This window comes from Balaenoptera borealis, assembly GCF_965194805.1.
Source record: "Balaenoptera borealis genome assembly, chromosome: 21".
NCBI lineage: Eukaryota > Metazoa > Chordata > Mammalia > Artiodactyla > Balaenopteridae > Balaenoptera > Balaenoptera borealis.
The window spans coordinates 32109205-32132913 of NC_138880.1; the positions used below are offsets into that span (position 1 = coordinate 32109205).

At 41.3% G+C, this 23709-nt stretch overlaps 1 protein-coding gene across 1 annotated transcript in view; it reads right to left on the reverse strand.

Annotated features, from left to right (window-relative positions):
• Positions 1-23709, reverse strand: part of ASB5 (ankyrin repeat and SOCS box containing 5) — an 87439-nt gene that overhangs the window by 7617 nt on the left and 56113 nt on the right. Inside the window, exon 3 of the mRNA XM_082374602.1 lies at positions 1386-1465. Within this exon, the coding sequence (XP_082230728.1) occupies positions 1386-1465 (80 nt within the window). The remainder of the gene's footprint in view (positions 1-1385; positions 1466-23709) is intronic.

Genomic DNA, 23709 nt, shown 5'->3' on the forward strand with positions numbered 1-23709 from the left:
TAAATATTGCTAGGATATGAGATTCCTCGCCTTCTTGCTATTTTTGGTAATTCATTGTCTATTGACAATCATTCTAAGCAATATAATGGGAAGATTTTCATGGCCAAATCTCTGTAACATCTTACAGATTACCATGATCTGTAATAATACCAGAATGGACACGAAGAATCTTAAAATGAAGGCAAGAAAATAAGTATCACCCCAAATCTTTGTCACTAGCAAGTGGCAATTTTTAAGATCCCTTAAATTATCCTTTGGGAGGTGTTGAATTGGCTCGCCCGCAGCCAGACTTGGAGAGCTAATTCCCAACTGCTGCCCACTAAGGTGACCCGTGACAGAAGCCTCTGTGAAGGTCAAGATTCCGCCTCACAAAGCCTGGCCGGGGGCATCCTCTGACTCCTCTCGGCTGGCCTATCCATGGACATGAGCTACGTGTTGAGAAATATCCTAAGATTACCCTCCTCTCCGAGAACTGCATGACCCTTTCAGGGCGGTTACCCTTTAGAAGTTAGCGACATTTTTGCAGTTTTCATTGTATTTTTCATCAAGTGATGGGCAAACAGCATAGTCACAGGATTATCCCAGAACTGGAAGGCCGCAGGGAGTGCCTGCACCCTCACTTTACAGGTGAGAAAAAGAAGGCTCAGACAGGCTGTGATTCACCTCGGGTGCCAGCCTGGAATCCAGGTGCCCCAAGCCCCCGGCAATGCTGCTTCAAGTGGGCGACAGCCCTTCCTTCCCTCGGGAGTCATCCGAGAAAATTCCTGTCTCCCCGATACTGGGAGGCACCAGGGCAAGGACTACCAGATCTGGGTGTGCATTTAAATCACGCTGGCCAAGGCACAGTCCTTTCTACTTCAATAAGGAATCTGTGCTTTTCATTTTTTCCTCAGGTGAGTCAGATGAGCAGACAGGTGTAAAAATGATGGTTTTGTAGCTTTCGTAGGCAAATCCCTGTAACATACTACAGACCACCGTAATGTAAAAAAGATTGTTTAGGCATCTGGTCTGATCACCCCCTCTTGGATATTTTATGACTGAACTAAGGCTGCAATTAGCTGTACACGTTGTGCTGAGTTAAGCATATTAGAAGCGTGTAATGAATACTACATACGTCCAATTACTTCCTGCTTAAATATGACTAGCCATGAACCAATATACTGTATGAGAAATTTGAAACAGGAAGACATAAGACTACACCGAAATATTTAAAAAGAAGGTTCGGAGATGAGTGAGAAACTGTGAACTTGGCTAATAATATGAGTTAAAAAGACTAGTAAAATTTATTAAGCAATTTTATTATTTTTGAGTTGATTACTATTGGCAACAAATGTTCATACGCTCATGGGACAAGGGCATATTTTAAACTACACGCTGTATTTTACCTGTGATAATAATGTTCTCAGAGCAAGAAGACGACCTTGACTTGCTGCTTCATGAAGTGGTGACCGATCTGCCCAGGAACCTGCCAGAAAAGAAAGAAACCAAAAATCTGTGAGTCAGAGTAAACCCTGAGAGAAACAGTTAATTCATGCGGAATAGACATTATTGAGGCTCTGTGTTCAGCGAAGTGACCAGGATGATTCACCACGTCCCAGAAATTCCATGCTGATCTAAGGGACCCCGATGGGCAGTTTCCAAACCCAGAGGGCTGTGATGCATGTTCTGGAATAGGCCTATCCCAGACCTACTGCACCTTTTGGATTCCTCTCCAAAGAAGAGAAGGATTAAAGTCACTAGATCTGCCCCAGAAGCCCCCATTTCGTGGTTTTTCAGGCAGACCCCAGAAAAACAAGTTTTTGCACCATCAGCAGAAACGCGGCAGCGGGCGTACCAACCTCTCCCCACCCCTGCCCACGCTGCTGTCCCCCTGCTCCCCGCACCCCGACGGTGGCCTGCCCTTGGGGGGGAGGGGCTGCAACTGTGTCAAGAAGCTGAGCTCCAAGTCCTGAAGCTGCAATACGCCGGGCGGGTCCCAGAAAGGCGGTGTCACACGCTGGGAGGGGCAGACTGTCACTGGGCTTTTGGTTTTTCGGTTTAACTTTTTATTTTATATTGGAGTGTAGTTTCAGGTGTGCAGCAAAGTGACTCAGTTATACGTATACATGTATCTATTCTTTTTCGAATTCTTTTCCCATTTAAGCTGTTACGTAATAGTGAGCCGAGTTCCCTGTGCTATACAATGGGTCCTTGTTGGTTCCCCATGTTAAATACAGTGGTGTGTACATGTCAGTCCCAAACTCCCCAACGATCCCTCTCCGCCACCCTTCCCCCTGGTAACCATAAGTTCGTTCTCTAAGTCTGTGAGTCTGTTTTGTAAATAAGTTCATTTGTATCATTTTTTTGAGATTCCGCATATAAGTGATATCATACGATATTTCTCATCGGTGTCTGAAATGGTGCTGGGAGCACCAAGGGCTTGCTCGGGGTCACTGATTCTCCTTGTGCCAGCAGTGGACGGATGGAGGTACCAAAGCCTCCAACCCTGTGCCCTGGTGGATAAAGCCCTGACCTGTCACGCGCCCCGTGACCCCTCTGCTGACAGGCCTTTGGCACCTCCCCATTAGGAAAATCAGTGCCCTCCCATGTAGAAGCCCCCTTTTCCTTCTCTCGCAGGCCCCTCTCAGCACCCAGCCAGCACCCACCCATCCATCACCTGCCCCTCCCATCCCTCCCCCGCTGTGGTCCACCCAGGTGGCTTTATAAGATACTGGGTTGGTGCACAGTGATTTCCTTGTAGGCAAGACCAGCATTGTCAGTTTTATTTAATGGACATGAGAGATCACCTTAGAGTGATTAAACACACAGACTATGCAAATCAGAAAAACACTCACTTACAGGGTATCATTGGCTGATAAAGTAAAGCAATGCTCACAAGACAGAAAATCTTCCCGATGTAATGTGATGGTTTGCGAATACCTGTCTCCTTGTCTACTACCCTTTTTGTGGATCCATAGGATGCAATAAATATAAATAATTTAAAAAAATAAACTGCTGATCAGTCCTAGTGCAATTTAAATAAAGTCACTTAGCTGTTGGTCAGAAACATAAATTTCATGAAAAGCATGTGTAAAGCTTGCTTATATAGGTCAGGAAAATTATTTGAAACATAGTAGGGTGTTGTACTTTTAGAAACCACTTCATTATTCCTACACTTCGTACCTTTGAAAATGTCCAGACATATACCTATGCTTCTGTATGATGGTCTTACAGTAGAACTTTGCCACAAGTGAGGTCCAAACAATTCCACTGGCTAAAATGTGGGACAGATATCATTAATGAAATGACCCAGTGAACCCAGTATAGAGGGCAGAAGTCAACTGACAGTCATCAGTCTTTTTATATCCAATGATATTATGGGGTATTATTGAAAATACAAATCTTTCTTTTCCTTACGGCTGATTTTCGAGTGACGGAAATCACAGCTGATGTTGAATAGTGTTTACTACGTGCATGATACTGGTCTAAGCAGTGTGTACGAATCTCATTTAGTTCTCACAGCTCTTTGAGGTACATTAATTAATAATAATGTATTAATAAATAATTAATAGTTCTGTTTTAAAGTTGAGGAAATGAGAGCTGTAGAAGAAATGAAAACATTTAAAAAGCGTCACATAGTCTAACTCCAGAGCTGATACTCTTAGTTACAACTGCACTGCCGTTGTTTTGCCTTTCCATCAAGCAGTATTTCCTGCTTATCCAGAAGATTACTAAAGCCAACATCCAGATCTTAGAACTCTCAACTGAACAAAGAGTTACTGTTACTAGTTTCTGTGTATTATTTCTTTCCAGTAGGCAACACTCCTGTACTTTATTAAAAGCAGAATTGAATTAATGCACCCCAGTAAATATTTGTTGATGGGACAAAATTTGGCGGCAAAATAATAATTTATAAGAAATTGAAACATTATGTTCTCACTAAATAAAATGCAAAAGTCACTATCATAAATAATATTCTTTTGGGGAACAACTGTGTTTCAAGTTCCACCTACGAAGATAATATTCAATGCTCTAAAAATCATACACATCTGTTTGTTTTATCATTAAACAACTTGATTGCAGTGTGAAACTCTAGAGGACTTCAGAACATATATCAGTTTTCATTGTGACTATTTAAATAAGAAAATTATATTAACTTTCCAAACTGACTGCACGTATTAAACCTCTATATTCAGTTTAGCCAGCAGAGCAGTAGTAAATTAATAGGGTTTTAAGTAATCAACGCTTAAATATATGTTTGAAGTTAAATATTCATTTATAATATTTATAATGATCATGTACTCCCTCCTGTATAATGGGTTAATAAATTTCATTATCCTTAATTTACCTCTGAAAGCTGTATGCTGAATTGTACGATGCCGATCAGTGATCACCACCTATTCTTCTGTTGTCACTGGCTAATGTAGCAATTAACCAGATGCTGGGACTGGGAAAAGCCTATAGAAATGGCCATTTGGATTCATTTTGGACTCATCTCTTTCTAGTACATTATGAAGACATTTAAGGGGCAGCAAAACTAACAATATTTGCAGCTGAGGGTACTAGATATTCCTGTTTTGCATACAATTTATCCACCGAAACGATTGCATTAGTCTTCTGAACCATTTCAGCGTTGCTTGCAGATGTTCAAAAGAGAGAGAAAAGCAGGAAAAGGGCCATTTAGAAACCAGGCCACTCCAGGGCCAAAATAAAGAAATGCAAGTATTCGTTGAATTTACCATCTCGTCACAACCCGGGCTCTCCCCCAAGACTGTCACATAGCTTTCTGTCCCTGCTGTCATCTTCTTGATCACCAAGTCCCTCATAGTGGAAGAAAAAAAAAACTGAAGCCAGACTTTTGTAGGTGCATTTGCTATTATCTCTCTTCATATGACCTCACTGGCATGAACAAGGAGTTAAGTGTCACACAATCTGCAGGAGAGGGGGGCTGGTGGTCAGTGAGAGAAGCACCGAGAATATATAGTGTTGGATGAGGGCTCCCTTGGCCCATCAGGCAGGGACCAGGCTTCTAAAAGCCACCGCCCTGTTACTTCCTGGGATGAACTCAGCTCTGCTCACCTGCCTTAAACAGGACCCCTGTTGCCTGTTGTGCCTTAAAGAAGGAGGTGGGCAGGAGCAGGAGGAGGGGGAGAAGGAAATGGAAACCAGAAGGAAGTGAGAGACCAGGTGCGGCTTGGAGCCCAGAAGTTCACGGAGGAAAAAGACTGAGGGGCCGGGAAGGCCTGGCTTTGCCCCCCAGTTTGGGGCGGTGGTCTTCGGGAAGTACCTAACCTCTCTGCGAGTCACTTTGCTCATAAAATAGGAAAAACACTACCTATGAGACAGGATTGAGGGCAGGTTAGCAATGAGCATGCTAAGTGCATGCCTGCCATGTAAATGCACAAATAATACCTAGCATTCTTCGTTAAATATGAACTGATTAACAGGGGACATTTTAATATGAATTTTAAGGAACAATCCTTTTTTCTCCAAAATTAGGGAAACTCAAGCCATAGATAACAGCATCTATTGACCAAAATGATTTTCAGTGCTATCAGCTTAATTAAATAAACCATATAAAGCGATTGAATGATTTATAAATGTTTTTAAGCCACTGCTGCTGTATTCTTCTTTCCTAAGTAAGCTATAAGAAATAAAGTCATGTCAGTCCATTAAAGGAGTAATTTATAGTACATGCTTGAGGTCAATGAAAAAAAGTTTTTGTTTTGAATTCTGCTTGCTTAACTTCCAAGCACCCCCCTCTCATTTTCTTCCTTATAATTCTTTAGATGAATTTCTATAATTAATCTGGTAACATGTGAGAATCAAAGGATACATCATGCCCCAGTTTCCGCTTTGAACTAAATCTTCACCCCTCCCTGTTTCTCCCTTTCAATATCTGAAATTTAGCAACTGCAAATTTCCATTCAAATGTGTTCAATATTAAATATCTTACCTTTCAACGCGGATATGCTTTATAGTAGAAAGATTTATAAGCTTTCTCAAGACCAAACAGAAGATAAACATCTTCATTTGCAGCAACTTTTTAACTATACAATCTTGTTAGACTTTAAATTGGGTATCTAAGATTTTTTAAAAATGTTCAGTTTAACTCCTTAGGATAAATCATTCAGTGTGAAAATTGTTTTACAAAATATCTGTAACTTTCACCAGCTAATCTAATGTCTACGGTTACGGTCTCACTGCAGCAACAGTGGAGGTGACCGCCTATATTTAGAAACAACACCGGCTCCCAGGCAGCTGGTATATCATTTACAGGGAGAGAGCCTGCCCTGTTCTGTAAACATCACCTTACCAGAGCAAAACATTTACGTTCTTAGGTATTTACAGATTGCTGGGGGTCTGTACCATACCTAAATCACCATCTCCCCACGGCGCTTCAAGCCAGCCACTGTTGAGGTAAATCCAACTCATGTCTTTTTTTGATCAGCAATAAAAAAAAAAAAAAATCACTTGCCATGTGCTAGCTCTGTTCGGCCATTTTATGGAGCTCTAAGCTCCTTGTAACATGACCTTTCACCTCCAAAAAGAAAAATAGCTTTTGAAAAATCTGATTTCTTTTCAAAATTGCCTTTTCTTATTGCTCACTGCCCTTTGAGAAACTGGCTTTTCCTAACTCATTTTGTTTTCTCCTTACAGTATGTGCTGTGCAATGAAATAAAAACATTACACTTAGATCTCTGCTCAGGGCTCTGATGAAACCATTTTAGTTTTCAGAAAGTCTTTGCCTTCTCCCCATCCTGGTCCCATCCGCAGAAGTGGAAGCAAGACTCATAGGAAAGCAGACTTAGCAGTGGTGCAGATGGCACTCTGGGATTGGGTCACACCCAGTTTTCCTTAGTGGTCCCAAACAGGAAAGTCAGGGCAGTTATCTCAAATAGGGGATTACAAGGAGAGGTGAAGAGTAATGACATCTTCATATATGAATCAGAGTGCAACACGCTAATACGCTTTACAGACTGTCGATCTTAAATCAGCAGTCCTCCTCATGATGGACCTGGATTTACCGTGAAGTTCAGAACCCCTCACTTTCACGGCCACTTTCTAAGACTCTGTATGCAGTTTCACGTTATTTGTCTTAAAGAAGATCCAAAGATGTGGCTAAGCTTCAGATTCAACAACATCTGACCCATCCCTAGTCACAAGTTCATAAAATACTTTTAAAATCGCCAGAGATTTACTGACCCTTACTGTGTACTTTTCTGTTTAGCAGATTAACAGAGCCACATAAATCCTGGAGGACGTGGTCGATTAGTGGGGAAGTAACGTGTTGCCAAAACCAATCTCGTCAAAGATTGAGACCATCCTTGTCTTTCCCTTCTCAGAACATGTGCTTGTCTTTCATTTCCTAAGAACAGTGCTCGTCCGGATCTGAAACCACCAGAGCGAGCTGTGCCTTGGGAACTCCAGGTATATGTACTGACTTGCACGGATGGGCCACTTCCTCTGACTGATTTCCCCTTCACGGTCTAGGAGCCCTCTTATCTTATAAGAAGACAGGGTATGGGCCCGAACAGGAAAAAACCACAGATAAGTGAAAACATTGCTGTGCTTTATCTCAAGAAAAAAGACTAAATTTTCAACAGAGTGAAGAGAGTGGTTTCCCCCATGAATATCCAAAATCAAGAGAGAAAGGCTATTGAAGACGCTTTTTAAAAGCTAGGGCTGCTCTTGGGAGGGATGACTCCATCATCCCAATTAACCCTTAGTGACCACTGGAGCTGCGGACAGAGCCTGCTGGGCTTCATGCCAGAGACCTGAGGTCAGGGTCCAGCACAGACACTAGTTATGCGAGCTTTGGTAGTAATTTAACCTCTTGGACCCCAGTTTTCTCAACCATAAAGGGAAGGATAATTCTATCTCCATCGTAGGGTTGTAATGAATGTGAAAGTACTTAGCACATTGGTACTAAACACATTTGAAATATGACAAACCTAATTCTGTATTAAACAGGTACCTCCGTGTATCTGTCCCATGAGCTTTTTACTACATCTTCTCAACAGGAGATAGAGTAATTTACCTTATTTAAGATAACAAAGCTTTAGCTCATCTTATTCCTCTTACATATAACTGTAGGAGATATAAATGGATAGGAAATGGTCAAAATTCAGAGACAATTATCACATGCATAGGGATAGCTCTCCAAACCATAGCTCTTACCTGGACTCCCTTACAAATTTTAGCGACACATCACGAAATTGACTTCTGGACATTCACGTAGATATTTTGCTGGCATCTCAAGACATTTCTAAAAGCAAATTCATCACCTTTCTCTCAAAACCAGCTATTCCTTTTTGCTTCTTGATTGCTTTATACAGTGTTAGCTTTCCTCCTGTCACCTGGCACTAATAATATGGTCTTCAATTTAAGTACAACCGTTTTCAGGGGAACTTCATATGTATTGACTATTTCCTGTGCTTTTTCGCAGGGAGGCAGTTATTATTAAACGAGGTACTTCTTTGTCATCTTTTATTTTTCACGGATCCTCATCCCAAGCTCAGTCCTTGCATCAATCTACACTCACTCTCGGGGGGATCTCTTCTGGTCCCACTGATAAAAATATTATCTACATGGTGATCATCCCAAATTTATATCGCCAGACCAGCTCTCTCCGCTAAATTCAAGACGTGTATTTCCAGCTGGCTCTTCAACTTCTCCGCTTAGATATCTAAATAGACAATGCAACTTAACATGCCCCAGACTGAACTCTGGCTGTGATCCTCCCAAATCTCCTCCCTATCAGTAAATGGCAACTCCATCATCCAGGCACTTCGAGACCAAAAGCCTTTGTGTAATCCTGAATTTGTCTCTGTTTCTCACACCCCACAGGCAAACACCAATAAGTCCCTTTGCCTTGACCATTCAAATATAACTCAGCTTCGACTATTATCTCATAACCTCCACTGCTACTACCCTAGTCCAAGCCACCATAACCCTCGCCTGACTTACTGCAAAAGCCTCCTGACTGGTCTGTTTCCACCCATGCGCTTCCAACAGTCTGTCCTAAACACAAGGATCTCTGTAAAGTCAGAAAGACTCCGATGGCTTCCTTTCTCACCCAGAGTAAACTCCAAGGAACTTATGACCTACGAGGGTCTCCAGGCTCCTCTCTGAGCTCAGTTCCACCCCTCCTCTGTGTCCGTGGTCCTAGTTCAGCCACGCTGAACAAACAGACCATCTGTGCTTCTGTCGACTCTGCCTGCGGGGCTTCTTTCTGAGATACACACATGGCTTATCGCTGACTTCTGTTCTCCACTGGAAGTGCCTCATGGGACAGCCCTTCCTTGACTATGAGAATGTCCTCCCCGCCCCCTCTCCAGCACTCTTTCTGTCTCGTTTCCCTGCTGTGTCTTTCTTCATAGCACTCATTACCAGATCTTAGAAATCGGGACTTGTTGCAGTTTGCTCACTGCCGTATCCCCAGTACCTACCACGTTAATGGCATCTGTTGATGGATGAATGTGCAAAGTCACGTGAGATGTAGAGGCTCTTTAGAGCTGGGGTGCTCTGACTCCTAAATTCATTGGTTCTTAAACCGTGCCAGGCCTCTCGCTGTCCCCATCAATGGGCCCTGAGACTACTTCCTTAGGCAATAATCTTGTGCCTCACATTCACCCACCATTTATTCATTCATTAAGTGGTGATCTATCTACCAGGCGGTTTTGACCCTTCTGGATGCTGGAGATACACAGAAATGAATGAAGTATGGTCTGCGTCCTCCTGGATTCAATTTGGACTCTACCCTCCCAGGTGGTTTTCCTGACACCAGTCTCTATGTCACCAATCTTGCCTGAACGTTGCCACAGAATTAAACTTCCACAAGCACCTAGAGTCCTGGCTAGCTAGCCATAGAGTGCCTTTTGGGAAATTGGAAAAGGCGCCCCTCTGCTGGGGCAGCTAAGCCCCCCGCTCTGGGCACGCATGCTCCGTCCTCACAGCAGCACGTGGTTGCCCTGAAAACCCCTCTGGAATCTTGTCGTTCTCAGGCTCAAAAACGTGCGCGCCCCGTGTCCCCTGCTGAATATAGTCCAACATTCTGATCCTGGAATTAAAGGTTCCCTACAATATGGATTAGATCTTTCTCTTTCTTCTATGTTCTACCGCTGACCTCCACATACCCTCATTTAAGCTAAACTGGACGGTTGTGCATGTTCCCCCAAACAATCTCTTTTCCTTCCTTTTTCTATCATCTTCCCCCCAACTCAATTCTCTTTTTCATATCGCAGAGTAACTTGTTGAGGTATATCTGTGCTTTGGTGCTTGTTTTTCCTGCCCAGCTTCCAGGGGCTGATTAAGTCCAAACAGGAGAAGTGGCTTGAAGACAGCTTCTCTTAAGTGAAGAGTTAGGCTCCTGGCTGGGTGGGTGGGAGGGGGGAGGTACATGAGGGTGAGAAGGAGAGAGAAAAGAAGAGGAAGAAGAATAAAGAGCGGGGAGGGGACTTGTGAGGGAGGAGGAGCAAAAGGAATAGGCAGAGAGCAAGAGAGAGAGTTTACTCGTGCTGGCCCTGAGTAAGAGCAGGAACCCAAGTCCACGCTCTGGCTGTGCCTGAACGCTGATAAGACATAGGAAGCAGATGGGCCCTAAGCTCCTGTGTCCCCACCTTCAGGACAGAGTTACACGCTTTAGTTTGGCGTGGAGGCAGTTGAGTTGCTGGACCTTTTTCAAGGGATACAAGGGGCTTGAACAATGGGTTCATCGGGGGAAGCTTGTGGGCTGAAGGCCAGCTGTGCCTCCCTCACGGGGCTGGATTCAGCTCCAGCCTCTGCGCCAGGTCTAAGGGAGAGGATGGCAGGAGATGTGACTGAGAAGACGGCATCCCCAGGAAGCTTGGGGGATGGAGTTTGAGGCCAGATTTAATCCGGAAGCTAAGCAGGCTGCCATTTTTGACCATGTCAGTTCCTGGAGTCAGATTCTTTCTCACCAGACTAGAATGGGCTTCTGCCTAAGCTCCATCCCGCCCATCTTGTAAAACCCTGCTTAAAAGCTTCCTCCTCCCAAAATCCCGCGGATAGCCCCAACAAGAGTGCCCCTTCTCCTCCTGTAAGCCTCAGCTCCTTCCAGCACAGCTAGTACAGAGTCTGCAAACTCAGATTTTCTTAAATCAGAGTCTCACTCACCGCTGTTCTAGTTCGGGCTTTTTCTGCTTTCTCAGACATAATCACATTGATCCTCACAAGAACCCTGTCTGAGAGGCCATGGGGAGCTGTGTAGTGGGGTTAAAGAATGGGCTGTGCAGGAAGGAATGTCTAGACTGGACCTCTGACTATCACAAATTTGCTAATGCAACTCAGTAAATTTCTTTAAATTTCAGTTTGCTCATCTATAAAATGGGGGCGATAATATCTACATTTTCTAGTTGTTGTAAGGGTTAATGGGCCCCATGTGAGAAGTGTTTGACACAAAGCATGCCCTTAATAAAACTTGCTAAATCTTAGTAAAATTATTATTTTCATTGTATGGAGATTCAAAGTGCTATGGACTGAATGTGTCACCCCAAAGTTACCATGTTGAAACCCTAATGCCCAATGTGATGGTGTTAGGAGATGGAGACTTTGGGAGGTGCTTAAGCCATGAGGGTGGAGCCCTCACGTATGGGATCAGTGCCTTACAGAAGGGGCTCCAAAGAGATCCTTAGCCCCCTCACCATGTGGGGACACAGTGAGAAGGTGCCAGCAATGGGCCAGGAAGAGGGTCTTCATGAGAACATGACCGTACAGGCACTCGGTCTGGGACTTCCAGCCTCCAGAACTGACAGAAATAAATTTCTATTGTTGATAAACTACCTTATCTGTGGTATTTTGTTATGACAGCCTGAATGGATTAAAACAGGACTGAATTGTGTGCTCCAAATTTCTATGTTGAAGCCTTCACATTCAATGTGTGTTTGGAGATAGGGCTTTAGGAGGTAATTGGGTTAAATCAGGTCATGAGGATGGGGCCCTAATCCGATAGGGTTGGTGGCCTTATAAAAAAGAAAGACCTCTCTGTCTCTGTCTCTGTCTCTCTTCCATGATCAGCACCAAGGAAAAGCCATATGAGCGCAAAGTGAGAAGGTGGCTCTCTAAAGCCAGGAAAAGAGTGCTCACCAAAGTCTGACCACGTTGGCATCTTGAGTTTGGACTTTCCAGCCCCTAGACTGTGAGAAAATAAATTTCTGTTCTTTAAGCCACCCAGTCTATGGTATTTTGTTATGGCAGCCTGGGCAGACTAAGACAGAGATTAAATGATTTGCCTCAAGGTATAATCAGTAACTGACAAAGCAGGAAACACACTGGGTTCTTTGGAATGTTCAATGAAATTTTATGATACAACAGTTTCTCTTCAACCCCAGAACTCATAGTGTACTGTGTGGGCTGTTAATCCATAATGGGCCCGTAAGAAATATTATAACTAACTAACTAATTCAACAAGTGAAGAGTTACCTCCTGAAAGTGAAAAGAACTGTGGAATTCTGTTTTCTACATTTTCATATAATAACAATAATGTATATTTGAAGTAGTAGCAACAATATAGCAATACAGCAACAATAGCTGTATTCTTATTTAATTATAAAAGTGGTACGTTAAATAGGACAATAAATACATTGTAAAACACACAAAAAATCATAATGCCATTTTCCAAATATAACCATGCCAAACATTTGTTGTACATCCTTCCCAACTTTTTTTCTAAATATACAATTTTTAATCAAGATGCAACCATACTACTTATATTGCTTTTAACCTTTTGTTTTCATTTATAGATATCACATGGTCATTGTTCCACTGCACAAAATATAATTTTATAATATTTTAAATGATATTATAAATTAGTCATTTAAAATATTGTAGAATTGTATGTCGTTGTATAGGTACACTATTATTTACTTAGTTAATCCCCTACTAAATGATGTTTAGGTGGCTTTTAGTTTGGAGGAATCAACATTATTTCTTATCTTTGTGAATGTGTCTAATTATCTTCTTAGGGTAAATTCTTAAAATTTCTACACATGTCATCAAATTACCCCCAGCAAGACTGGACCTATTTACATTCTCATTAGCAGGCGGGAAAAATTTGAATTAAATCTAATGAATGTTTGCCAAGACATTTTCCTTGTTTTTTAATTGAACCATGGACCATTTCTTTTTTTGTTCTGTTTTCAATATGTTTAAGCTGTGTCAAAGAGGACTGTGTAAAACTACATCTCCTTTACACAAAATTAGATTTTTAACATAATTTGAAAGCTTATTTTCAACTTCTTCTGGAGTCTGTCTTCAGTGACGACGTGTGAGGCTCATCCAGGTGAATGAGTTTACTTAATTTTAAATTTTTTACCACCCTATCCAACTCTGTTGCTCATAACTCTGGTCAAGCACGTATTTAGATAACTGACTCTTCATGTAGGAAACGGCAGAATAATCTTTGTTCTACGATAGTTGCCTGCACTCCTCCTGGATCTTTAAAGACGCTGAGAATGATGAGACTATTTATTCCTGCTTCCCTGCAGCTGGCACAGTGCCCAGAACATACTAAGTACCGAATAAACACTTGTTGAACCATTAACTTGTCTTTGTAGTCACACGCTTTTTATCTTTATTGACAATCTTAATGTTAAAGAGAAATTAAAAGGAAACGTACTTTGGGGTCAGGGGTGAGGGGGAAGAATCAGGTTGCTTTCTCGGTCTTTTAAAGAGATATGGGAACATATGTATATGTATAACTGATCCACTTTGTTATAAAGCAGAAACTAACACACCATTGTAAAGCAATTATGCTCCAATACAGATGTTAAAAAAAAAAAAAGAAATGATAGTGTTTTATCCTACTTAAAAATTTGTTTTGCATGTTTTCTAAATTTATAACAATTTCTAAATAATATTCATCAGGCCCCAACCATTATATAGTAAATACAGCTTTTACACTGTGGGGAGTAGGGGGTCACTTTTATGTCTAAACCTGTATTTCCAACCTTTAAGTCTATCGTCGACCATATTGATGTTCTACAAAAGTTGACACTTATTCTTTCAAAAAAGAATCTCCTTACACGGCTGCTTTTCGGTACCGTGCTCATTCTCCTCGATAGCGTTCCTATTTTTCTAGTATTAAAATTAAGAGCTTCGCGCCAGGGCGCTTTAAGGAAGTGGTTCTATTCATTTTCTTGCCTACATCACCCTCCTACTTTATGGTTCAATTTAAATGATTTGAAATTTCCAGATTTAGTTGCTTGGCAACAGTCTTTTCCTCCTTAATAGCAGCTTTCCTTGTTCCCACATCAACTTAGAAACACCTGCTGAACGGGAAAGGTAAACAACCCAGAGTGTTTACTGCACAGTCATAAGGAAGAGTCCACGGGTGCATTTCCCACACGCTAAAAGGGGAAGATACAGTGCAGCCCTTTGCCATGCCATACGTTTACATGTCAGAGTCTGCGTTCTGGAAAGCATCCACAGCTTCAAGTTAGTATTTGCAAAAACAGGTCTATATCGTTTATTTCAGGACACCAACAGACTTGCAGTGGCTGCTCTACTAACCTTGACTGGTCAGAATACTCCAGCTAGCTCTTCGCTTAGAAGAGCATCCTTCTACGCTCGCTAGCCTTCTTTTCGGGAGGGTCTGCTTAACGCAGTTCCCTTCAACAGCACTGTCTGTGGGCATAGTGGGGACGACGTTTCTGCCCAGACAACCAGATGGCACAGTGCAAGGGCTCCAGAAAGAACAAAAAGGTCAGCGGCTGGATTTCTAACTACTTTTTCCCTTCCCTTCGGGCTTTCACAGAGATTCCTGTGTGCTGACTGGAGGATGGCCTCCACACTGAACTCAGTTCAGAAACACGCGGAGCAGGGCTGGTAGGGGTGGGACTGGGTCAGAAAGGCAGTAGCTTTTCTATTTTTAACGTGGAAACTCGGCTGCTGCCAGCGGAGTATTTAACTATCTGAGTGGCACAGAAAGTAAAAACGTGTTAAATTGCCTTTCCTAGTCGGAAACAGAATAGAAACTGAGCCCTGTCTTTAAAACATGAGCGCCTATTTGAAATATCTATTGATACAAATCAATCCAATGTAGAATCGCCTGTTGATGATAGCAATAAACAACGTTGCAGCCAGAAAGCTCAATCGTGGCCGGTGACCACAGAGTCTGTCTCCTCCATCCTCAGAAATAAATAGTGTATGTGCCTTAGGGTCAGCTGGTAGCTCATGTTTTCATCTTGTAAGGATCTAAGTTTAGAATTGGCTTCCGTACAAAATCACAGTCTTCCTATTTATATAGGCATAGCTCTCTATTGTGATTTTTTCTGGAGGTCATTTCTAGACCAAAAGACGTCAGCAGTCAATTTAAGTGCAGCTGAGATTTTTCACCCTAAAAGGCAGAGGAAAGGGTAGCTGGAGAGAAGAGAGGAAAAACCGAACATGTGCCTGGTATTTTTTGCTGGCGCGTAAGACTGAACAAGGAACGTGGTCCATGACTGAGCCAAGAGCAGTGGCTGAACCATGAGAGGGCACCAAGGATTAGCTGAGCTGGTGATCCTGTTACATGGTATTAACCTACTGAGATTGGTCTAGATGAAAAATGGTCACAGATTCTATTATCTATATTTTTCAATCACTATTACCAGGGTCTACCTTCTATTGGTATACACAGAAAAAAAATCATTGGGGGGTACTGCCTTCTTATAACAAGCTGGGTAAGAGAAAAAAACATCTCATGAGTAAGATAATTTCCCTCTGTTCATATCTGCTGTTGCATTTCATTGCCAATATTTACTTCAAAGTTATCACGAATGAATACCAGGAATATCTTTTCCTTATCTTGGATTGATTTCTAATCCTCGGAACTATGTGACCTGGGGCAAATAGCACAATGATAACTCAGTTTCCTTTTCTATAAAATGAGGAGCTTGGAGAAGATGGTTGTTTTCTGGCTCTAGCATTCTTTGATTCAGAGTCTAGGACTAACATAAAAGGGCAGGGTGGTATGTGAGCTTTGGGCATATTATATCACCACAAAGGAGGCCAGACACTCCCAGTAAACCTGGAACTTGGGGTCAGCTCAGCCGAGGCTATCTGCACGGGGGAGACATTCCTAGGTGGTGAGAAAACCTTAAAGGTAGTCCAGGAAGGGGCTTATGGAGGCCAGCATATTTACAGGAGCCAGTTGTCATGAACCACTGGCCCTCTGCCCCGACTGGTACCCATAAGGGGAGTGCAAGGACCTACACAAGCCACACAGTGAAAGTAAATACTAATTTTTGTTTCTAAAAGAAACTTCAATTTTAAACTTTTGACTTTTTGGCTTTGCGCTTTTCTTTTGTTATTGTAAAATAAACATGGGATGCTTTCTTATAAGAATTGGGACATTTTTGGTCTTAACAATCTTGGACCTCTGGTCTTCTAATGGCCTCTTCCTACGTCTGTCTCCTACACTATGTTGTGTACTCTGAGTACATACACCTGTTATTCAACAGGTCCACCACTGCACCTCTTACAATGGGCAGTCAAAAACTTATTAGTTTAAAATGTAATTTGCATATGGAATTCCCAAGAATACTTTAAGAAGGCTTTCTATAGTCCATGGGGGGTAATAAGCAAATTTCCAGTGCAGGGGTGGGGGAAAAGGAGCCATTGCATTTGACCATAACCACATACTTAGTTAACTGAGGTGTGTGCGGCCTGCAGAGCACATATAATAATTCCCATAAATAATCAGGTGGATCAAGGAGATCACAGTTACTTCTTCCAAAAAATTTTAAATACATCAAAAGTATAAGTAGTTTTCTAAAGTGACTCTATGGAATTGAAAGAAAATGTTTCAGTTTATTTACTGGAGAAAATAAAGGACGAAAGATTGCATCAGTTATGCACAGCTGTATGACTTCATTAAAATATGCACAGTGAAGTGAATATGTTCGGCACAGAATCATTTAAATGCTGGGTATCTATGATTGTATAAATAAGAACTCATGGTGAAATCTCCAGACATATAGAAGCATCTAGCATCTTGCCTAGTGTAAATAAAAAAGTGGATTAGATCAACTGCAGGATATCACCAGGCTCTGTGAGTAGGCAGAAGTTTTAAAGAAAGCGGTATTGATAAAACAATAAGGAAAATAAGAAAAATTATTTCATAGAAGATAATGAACTCTGAACATGTCTCAGAAAAAGTATCTGAGATAGACTACAGATTGGAGATGGCATGCTATTACTACCCACAAAGGCTAAAATGAAATTTGAACCCTTGTAAGAAGGACATGGGAAATGAAACAGGGTAATTTTATTCCCAGGAGCCGTTCCATTCCCGTTTTCACAATGCTAGTGTATCTGAAAACATGGGGACCTGTGTTTAGTGTGGTTGCCAATCCTCAGTGATAAAGTGACACTAAGGTTGCAAAAGCTTCAAAGAAGGACACTGGAAATCATCGAAGAGACAGAGCACTTCTACAGGAGAGAAACCTTATTACTTTTAGATACTTCAAAATGGAAAGTTGACATATAAGAGGGAATATGATAGAAATCTACATAATCATACAAGTCACAGGTGTGAATAAACTTTTCAAGACATTCTGAAATACTACGAAGTTAGATCATGTTCTGACAGTTTTAAAAGCTAAATTTGGGACACAAATGTAAACTCTTAAATAGACATTTCTCCAAAGAAGACATACAGATGGCCAAGAGGCGCATGAAAATCTGCTCAACATCACTAATTATTAGAGAAATGCAAATCAAAACTACAATGAGTTATCACATCACACCAGTCAGAATGGGCATCATCAGAAAATCTACAAACAACAAATGCTGGAGAGGGTGTGGAGAAAAGGGAACCCTCTTGCACTGTTGGTGGGAATGTAAATTGATACAGCCACTATGGAGGACAATATGGAGGTTCCTTAAAAGACTGAAAATAGAATTACCATATGACCCAGCAATCCCACTACTGGTCATATACCCAGAGAAAACCATAATTCAAAAACACACATGCACCCCAATGTTCATTGCAGCACTATTTACAATAGCCAGGTCATGGAAGCAACCTAAATGTCCATCGACAGAGGAATGGATAAAGAAGATGTGGTATGTATATACAATGGAATATTACTCAGCCATAAAAAGGAACGAAATTGGGTCATTTGTAGAGACATGGATGGACCTAGAGACTGTCATACAGAGTGAAGTAAGTCAGAAAGAGAAAAACAAATATCGTATATTAACGCATATATGTGGAATCTAGAAAAATGGTACAGATGAACCGGTTTGCAGGGCAGAAATAGAGACACAGTTGTAGAGAACAAACGTATGGACACCAAGGGACGAAGGGGGGGTGGGCGGGATGAAGTGGGAGATTGGGACTAACATGTATACACTAATATGTATAAAATAGGTAACTAATGAGAACCTGCTGTAGGGCACAGGGAACTCCACTTTGCTGTACAGTAGAAACTAACACAACATGGTAAAACAGCTATACCCCAGTTAAAAAAAAAAAGATGCAGACTCTCTGCAATCATAACTACTATATCATAATCCCACAAAAACAGTACTTCCAATATATCAGCATCTACAGGTCAGTAGTTTTTATTTTCTAAAGAGCCACTCAATTCATAAACTGCCTTCTATAATGATACCTAAATTGATATAACCTTTAACTCCTTTATCTTGGGGTAAAAATCAGTGATCTCTCCCTTTTCTAAATGTCTGTTTAAAAAAACGTAAGAGTCCCCCCCAAAAAAGATTGCTTGTTTTCTCTGTTACCAAGGGTTCACTAAGTACAAGACACAATCATCGTCTTCAATCATCACGAAGATACGGTAGAGCCCCTTTACCTGTAAGTGCCGCATTTCCACCCTTGCAAAGTCCCATCTGGAAAAGGCCATCATTCAGTTCTTGGCGGCTGCCTTGCTCTGTGCTTCATTACAAAGCCACGTGTACATATAACTCTTAAGCATCATCTCTGAGCCCCGTTCTTGCTCCATTTTACTTTTTATTGTTTTGTCTAAACATGAGTACCTACATCTATTGGCCTAGTGATGGGAAATGAGGGTAGATGGGGTCTGAGGGCAAACCTGACCGAAGTCTCTTGGGAAAAATAGAGGGATTGTTACCTAACTTAATTAACCCTTGTTTCAAAGGTTATCTACCTCTTGTATAAAGGTTGCTGGGAAACCTATAGTGACATCTTGTGGTCCATGACAGCTCCTGTCTTAGTTGGAATTGAGTGGTTAGGAGAGGCCACAGAGGCCTGAAAAATCCCAATTAACGAAAATACGGTTGGTATCATTATAAAACCACACATGTAACGGTGGTGCCTAAACCATGTGATGAAGGATATTTTATTAGCTTGTGTGCACAAGCCTTTGAGAATAAATGTCATATAAGAAGGTTTTTCCAATGTTACCAACTTTGGGGGGGTATGATGAAAAAAACTATAGGCATAATAAAAAATTCCAGTTCAATATAGTTTGAAATAATAATATATATGTCCACACAAAACACGTTTTCATGGTAGATCCTGAAACAAGATGGTAAGGGGCTTCTATTGAGGAAAATATATCTGTCTCCATTGTCCAGGAAACTAAATTATGAGGAGTCATTCTCCTTTAGCTGTTCTTACAGGTGATTTCCACCAAACTCAAATATTTGTTAATTTTGAGAGCTAAAATCTCAAAATGTTTAAAACATCTTGTATAACGTTATAAAACATGCCCTTGAATCTGGAATATTTCAAACTATACCAAATGACGCAAACAATTTTTTAAGAGACACAAATAATCCTTATATATAGAAAGTAATAAAATACAATTTTAATTCAAAATACCTGAATGCTTAAGCCATGAGAGACTAGCATAAACTCTAACTACTAAGTATATTAATTCCTAGTTGTGTAATGAATGAATAAAGGTAGTGAGATATCATTCATTCATTCACTCATTCACCCATTCATTCAATATTTATTAGGTGCCTACCGGGTGCTACTTCCTGGGGACACAAAGTGAAAAGGTGGTCACTGCCCACTTGAACCTTAAACTCTACAGAGGCATCTTAGAATTGCGTGAACCTCGATCACTACCTAACCAGCGTTTGTATGCCTGGGAATCAAAGGCTCTTCAAGTCATGCCAAACTCAGAAATTCCCACAGCAAGGTTGCAGCAGTGCCCCTTAACTGCTAGAGATATCCATAAATTATGTGATTTACGCGTATAACTTTCACCGACGTTTAATAAATCGTTAAGTGGTAAACAGTGATTCTCAATAAAGAGGACATGACGTTATCACAGATGTTATATTTCCATCACGAAGACTTCTGTGAAGCCCAGATCTCTGTGGAGGAGTAAGGAAAAACCAATTTTTGCTGTTGCTGTTATTCTTAACGTGGTATCTTTGAAAGCACTTGGCTAGCCTGTAAGCTATGAAATCACTGGAAAAATAGCAAAAGGAAAGATACTATTGTAAAAGAAAAAATAAACAAGGAAGATCTAACCAAAGAGAGCGATTCTGTTTTTGAAAGCAGGACTCCACATTTTTCAGACCTCTGCTAAACATATATTTAAAATAAAGTACATATTGCATTTAAAAATTCCTAATTTTTTTTATCACAATAGATAGGAAAAAAAGATTTTAAAGTCTCATTGATGTGACTTTTTTTTTTTTTTTTACCAGTTTTACTTACATCAGCAATTTATCTACATTTGATTTGATAGATGTCAGGAGAGCCACTTTCTAATGGAGCTACCGTAACCGAGCAGGACCCTACGAGGTCTTCCCAGAACAGACCTCCACCGGTGTCCTCCACCTGCCTTTTGTCTGTAGAAAACCTTCAGTCAAAGAATAAATCTAATCAGAGAAGTGAGAAAAGGCAGAAAGAAAGCAAAACAATCAAGCAAGAGAAAATAATAATACTTTAGCCACTGAACAAAGTCAAGGACGTTTAGCTCTTCCTCAAGGGCTGTAGATAACACTCTGAGCCACGTCCTTTGAGCTGTTTTGCAGATACTGAAACTCCCACCAGATGGAAGAAGTTAACCGCATGCTGCCCACCAGCACGTAGATCCCAGACTCGGTGGAACCAGAAGGCCGATGATGGTGATTCCCCATTACCTCACCACCAACCAATCAGAAGAAGGTCCACGAGCTGACCACGCCCTGCTCCTTGGACACTGTAAGACTCCTCACTACCCCTCCAGGGGGGACACACAGTCTCGAGGGCAGTAGCCCGCTGTGGCCCCCCTTCCCCTGGCAAAGCAATAAAGCTATTTCTTTCCACTTCACCCCAAACTCTGTCTCCGAGATTTAACCCGGCACCGGTGCACAGAGGCCGGATTTCAGCAACACTCCTTGTTCCAGTATTAAGTGTCTTAATTAGGAGCCTCAGCTCTGCAATCCAACTGCCAAAGCTGGTTCGTCTCCCAGTTCAGCCAAATACTAAAACTGTTACCTTGGGAAAGCTACTTACTTGCTTTGTGCCTCAATTTCCTTACATGGAAAATGGGATAACAAGCCTACCTTGCAGGATTTCTCTGAGAATTAAATGAATTAATACATAAATCAGGACAATGCCTGGTACCCAGTGAGCCCCCTATTAATGTTAGTTTTTATGGCATTATTCTTACTAGTTTATAATGTAGATATAAATGCATCATTCGTGCTTTCTTAATCAAATCTTGTCTTTCTGTCTAGTGGCAAAGTTGAAAAGCAAATTCAAAACCCTCAAGTACTTCAGTTACTGGTAAACCCTACAGATATTCATGGTTCATTAGTTGTTTAGTGACTATGGTGTATATAAAACAGTTTTTGGTATACTAGATGTGACTTTGCTACCTCATAGGCAAAACAAAACAAAACAAACAACCAAACAAAGACAGCCCATGAAAATGAAGCAACAGAAAACACTGCAGTAGAAAAGTTGCAGGCTCAAAAATACATCCATCCTATGTCACAGGTGAGTTTACTGGTTGCAAAGAAAGAAACGCTCATTGATACATGACAGACGAGCCATTTTCATGTAAAAGTCAAAAATTTAGGAAACACTAAAAATATTAGAAATGAGGAAATCTTTTAAAAAAGGAAGAAGCCACACATTTTGAGGTAATAATATTCTGGAAGCACGGAAGCCTCTCAAATATCCATATCAACAGCCCCTTGGTTCTGGAAGGTTTTGCCAGTGGTGATGAAGCCAAGATGATCTGGACAGTCCCCACGTTTGCCGAGTTGAACTGAATTCAGATCAAGTTGAATTTTACCTAAGTTTTTTCCTGAACAGACAAAGAACTGATGGCAGTTCTTAAACGTGCAATAATGCGCTATGATGTCTTACACTGGAAGTGCCTTAATAACTTTGCCGTTACCCCAGGGCTTTCAGATGCTGATGTGGAACTGTGCATAAACCAACCTGTTAGTTCATCATGCCAATCCCCCCCGGCAAAAATTCCCTTAGTTATGTCCGTATACATTCATTTCCAATACCGCCACCCTGTAGTTAAAGGCCTAGCCTGAGCTACTGTACGTTACGTACTGTAATAGTCACCCCCTGTTCTGCTTACATTCATTCTGGCTATCGTGCAACCCATTTTCTCTTTGTCGATTAAGTGATATGTTTGGGATCTGCTTCAAAATAGTTCCAAGGTAACTTTAGCAGCTTTGATTGTGTGCTTCTGCAAAAGCAAGGTTGTATCTCCTAATAGGATGTTACCTTTCTGCTCAATTTATGGGCCAGGATGTTATTTAAAATAGGAAACCTTACCATAAGAGATTTCTTAGAAAGATGATTTCTCATGCTAGTTTCGGTTTGCTGATATTTCACTTAAGATTTTTGCAGCTACACTCCTGAGTGAGATTAGCCTCTGATTTTCCTTATACTGACCTTCTCAAGTTTTGGTAATGTATCAGTTAAATTTCGATCCCTCTGAATATAATATATAGAACGAGAGATTTCTTATACCAATGAGCCCTTCCACAGTTGTGGGTTAAGAAGTCTCTGCAAGGCTGTTGTCTTTGCACGTATGTTGGGCTTGACTTCACCGTAGACTGTCTGGCTGGAGGTCTGCAGTGAGAGCTGAATGTGCAGGAGGGGAGAGCAAGGATGTACTGGAACCCAGAAGAAACCCTGGATGGTGTTTGTCTCTCACCACCTCCAACTTCCAAGATGCAGGTGACCTGAGGAGAAGCTGGTACCCTTCATCACTTGAGAGGCAGTCGGGAGGGAGCTGAAGCAGCTGTGGGTCTGGATGTTGCTGGATGAGCAGTGGCCTGTGCCAGCAGCCATGGTGCCCAGTGTCTGCCCAGCAGACTTCAGAGTGTAAAGATGGCGGCTCTTCACTCTGTACATATTTTTCTTCTCGTTGCTCCCAGCCCAGAACAACAGAGGAGAGGGGATTCTGGGAAGCAGTTCAGGATAACTAAGGTGACACCGTACAAAGAAAGACGCCACAGGTAACAGGGCACTGACTCCATGAGATGAGAGAGGCTAGGCTCTTGTTTTCTCTACTGTCATGATTCACCTATTAGAAATATTTCTACCTATGATGCTTGGTGGAAGCCACTGGTAAAATCATCTACTCTTGGAGATTTTTCGGAGGAAGTTTAAAAACTAATGATTATATTAGTGATTTTCAGACTACTTAGGTTCTTTATTTGTTAAAAAACTCAGCTTTGATAAGTTATATGTTTTATAACTTATGTTATATATGTTATATATAAGTTTTATAACTTATGTTATATATGTTTTATGTCTATTTCATC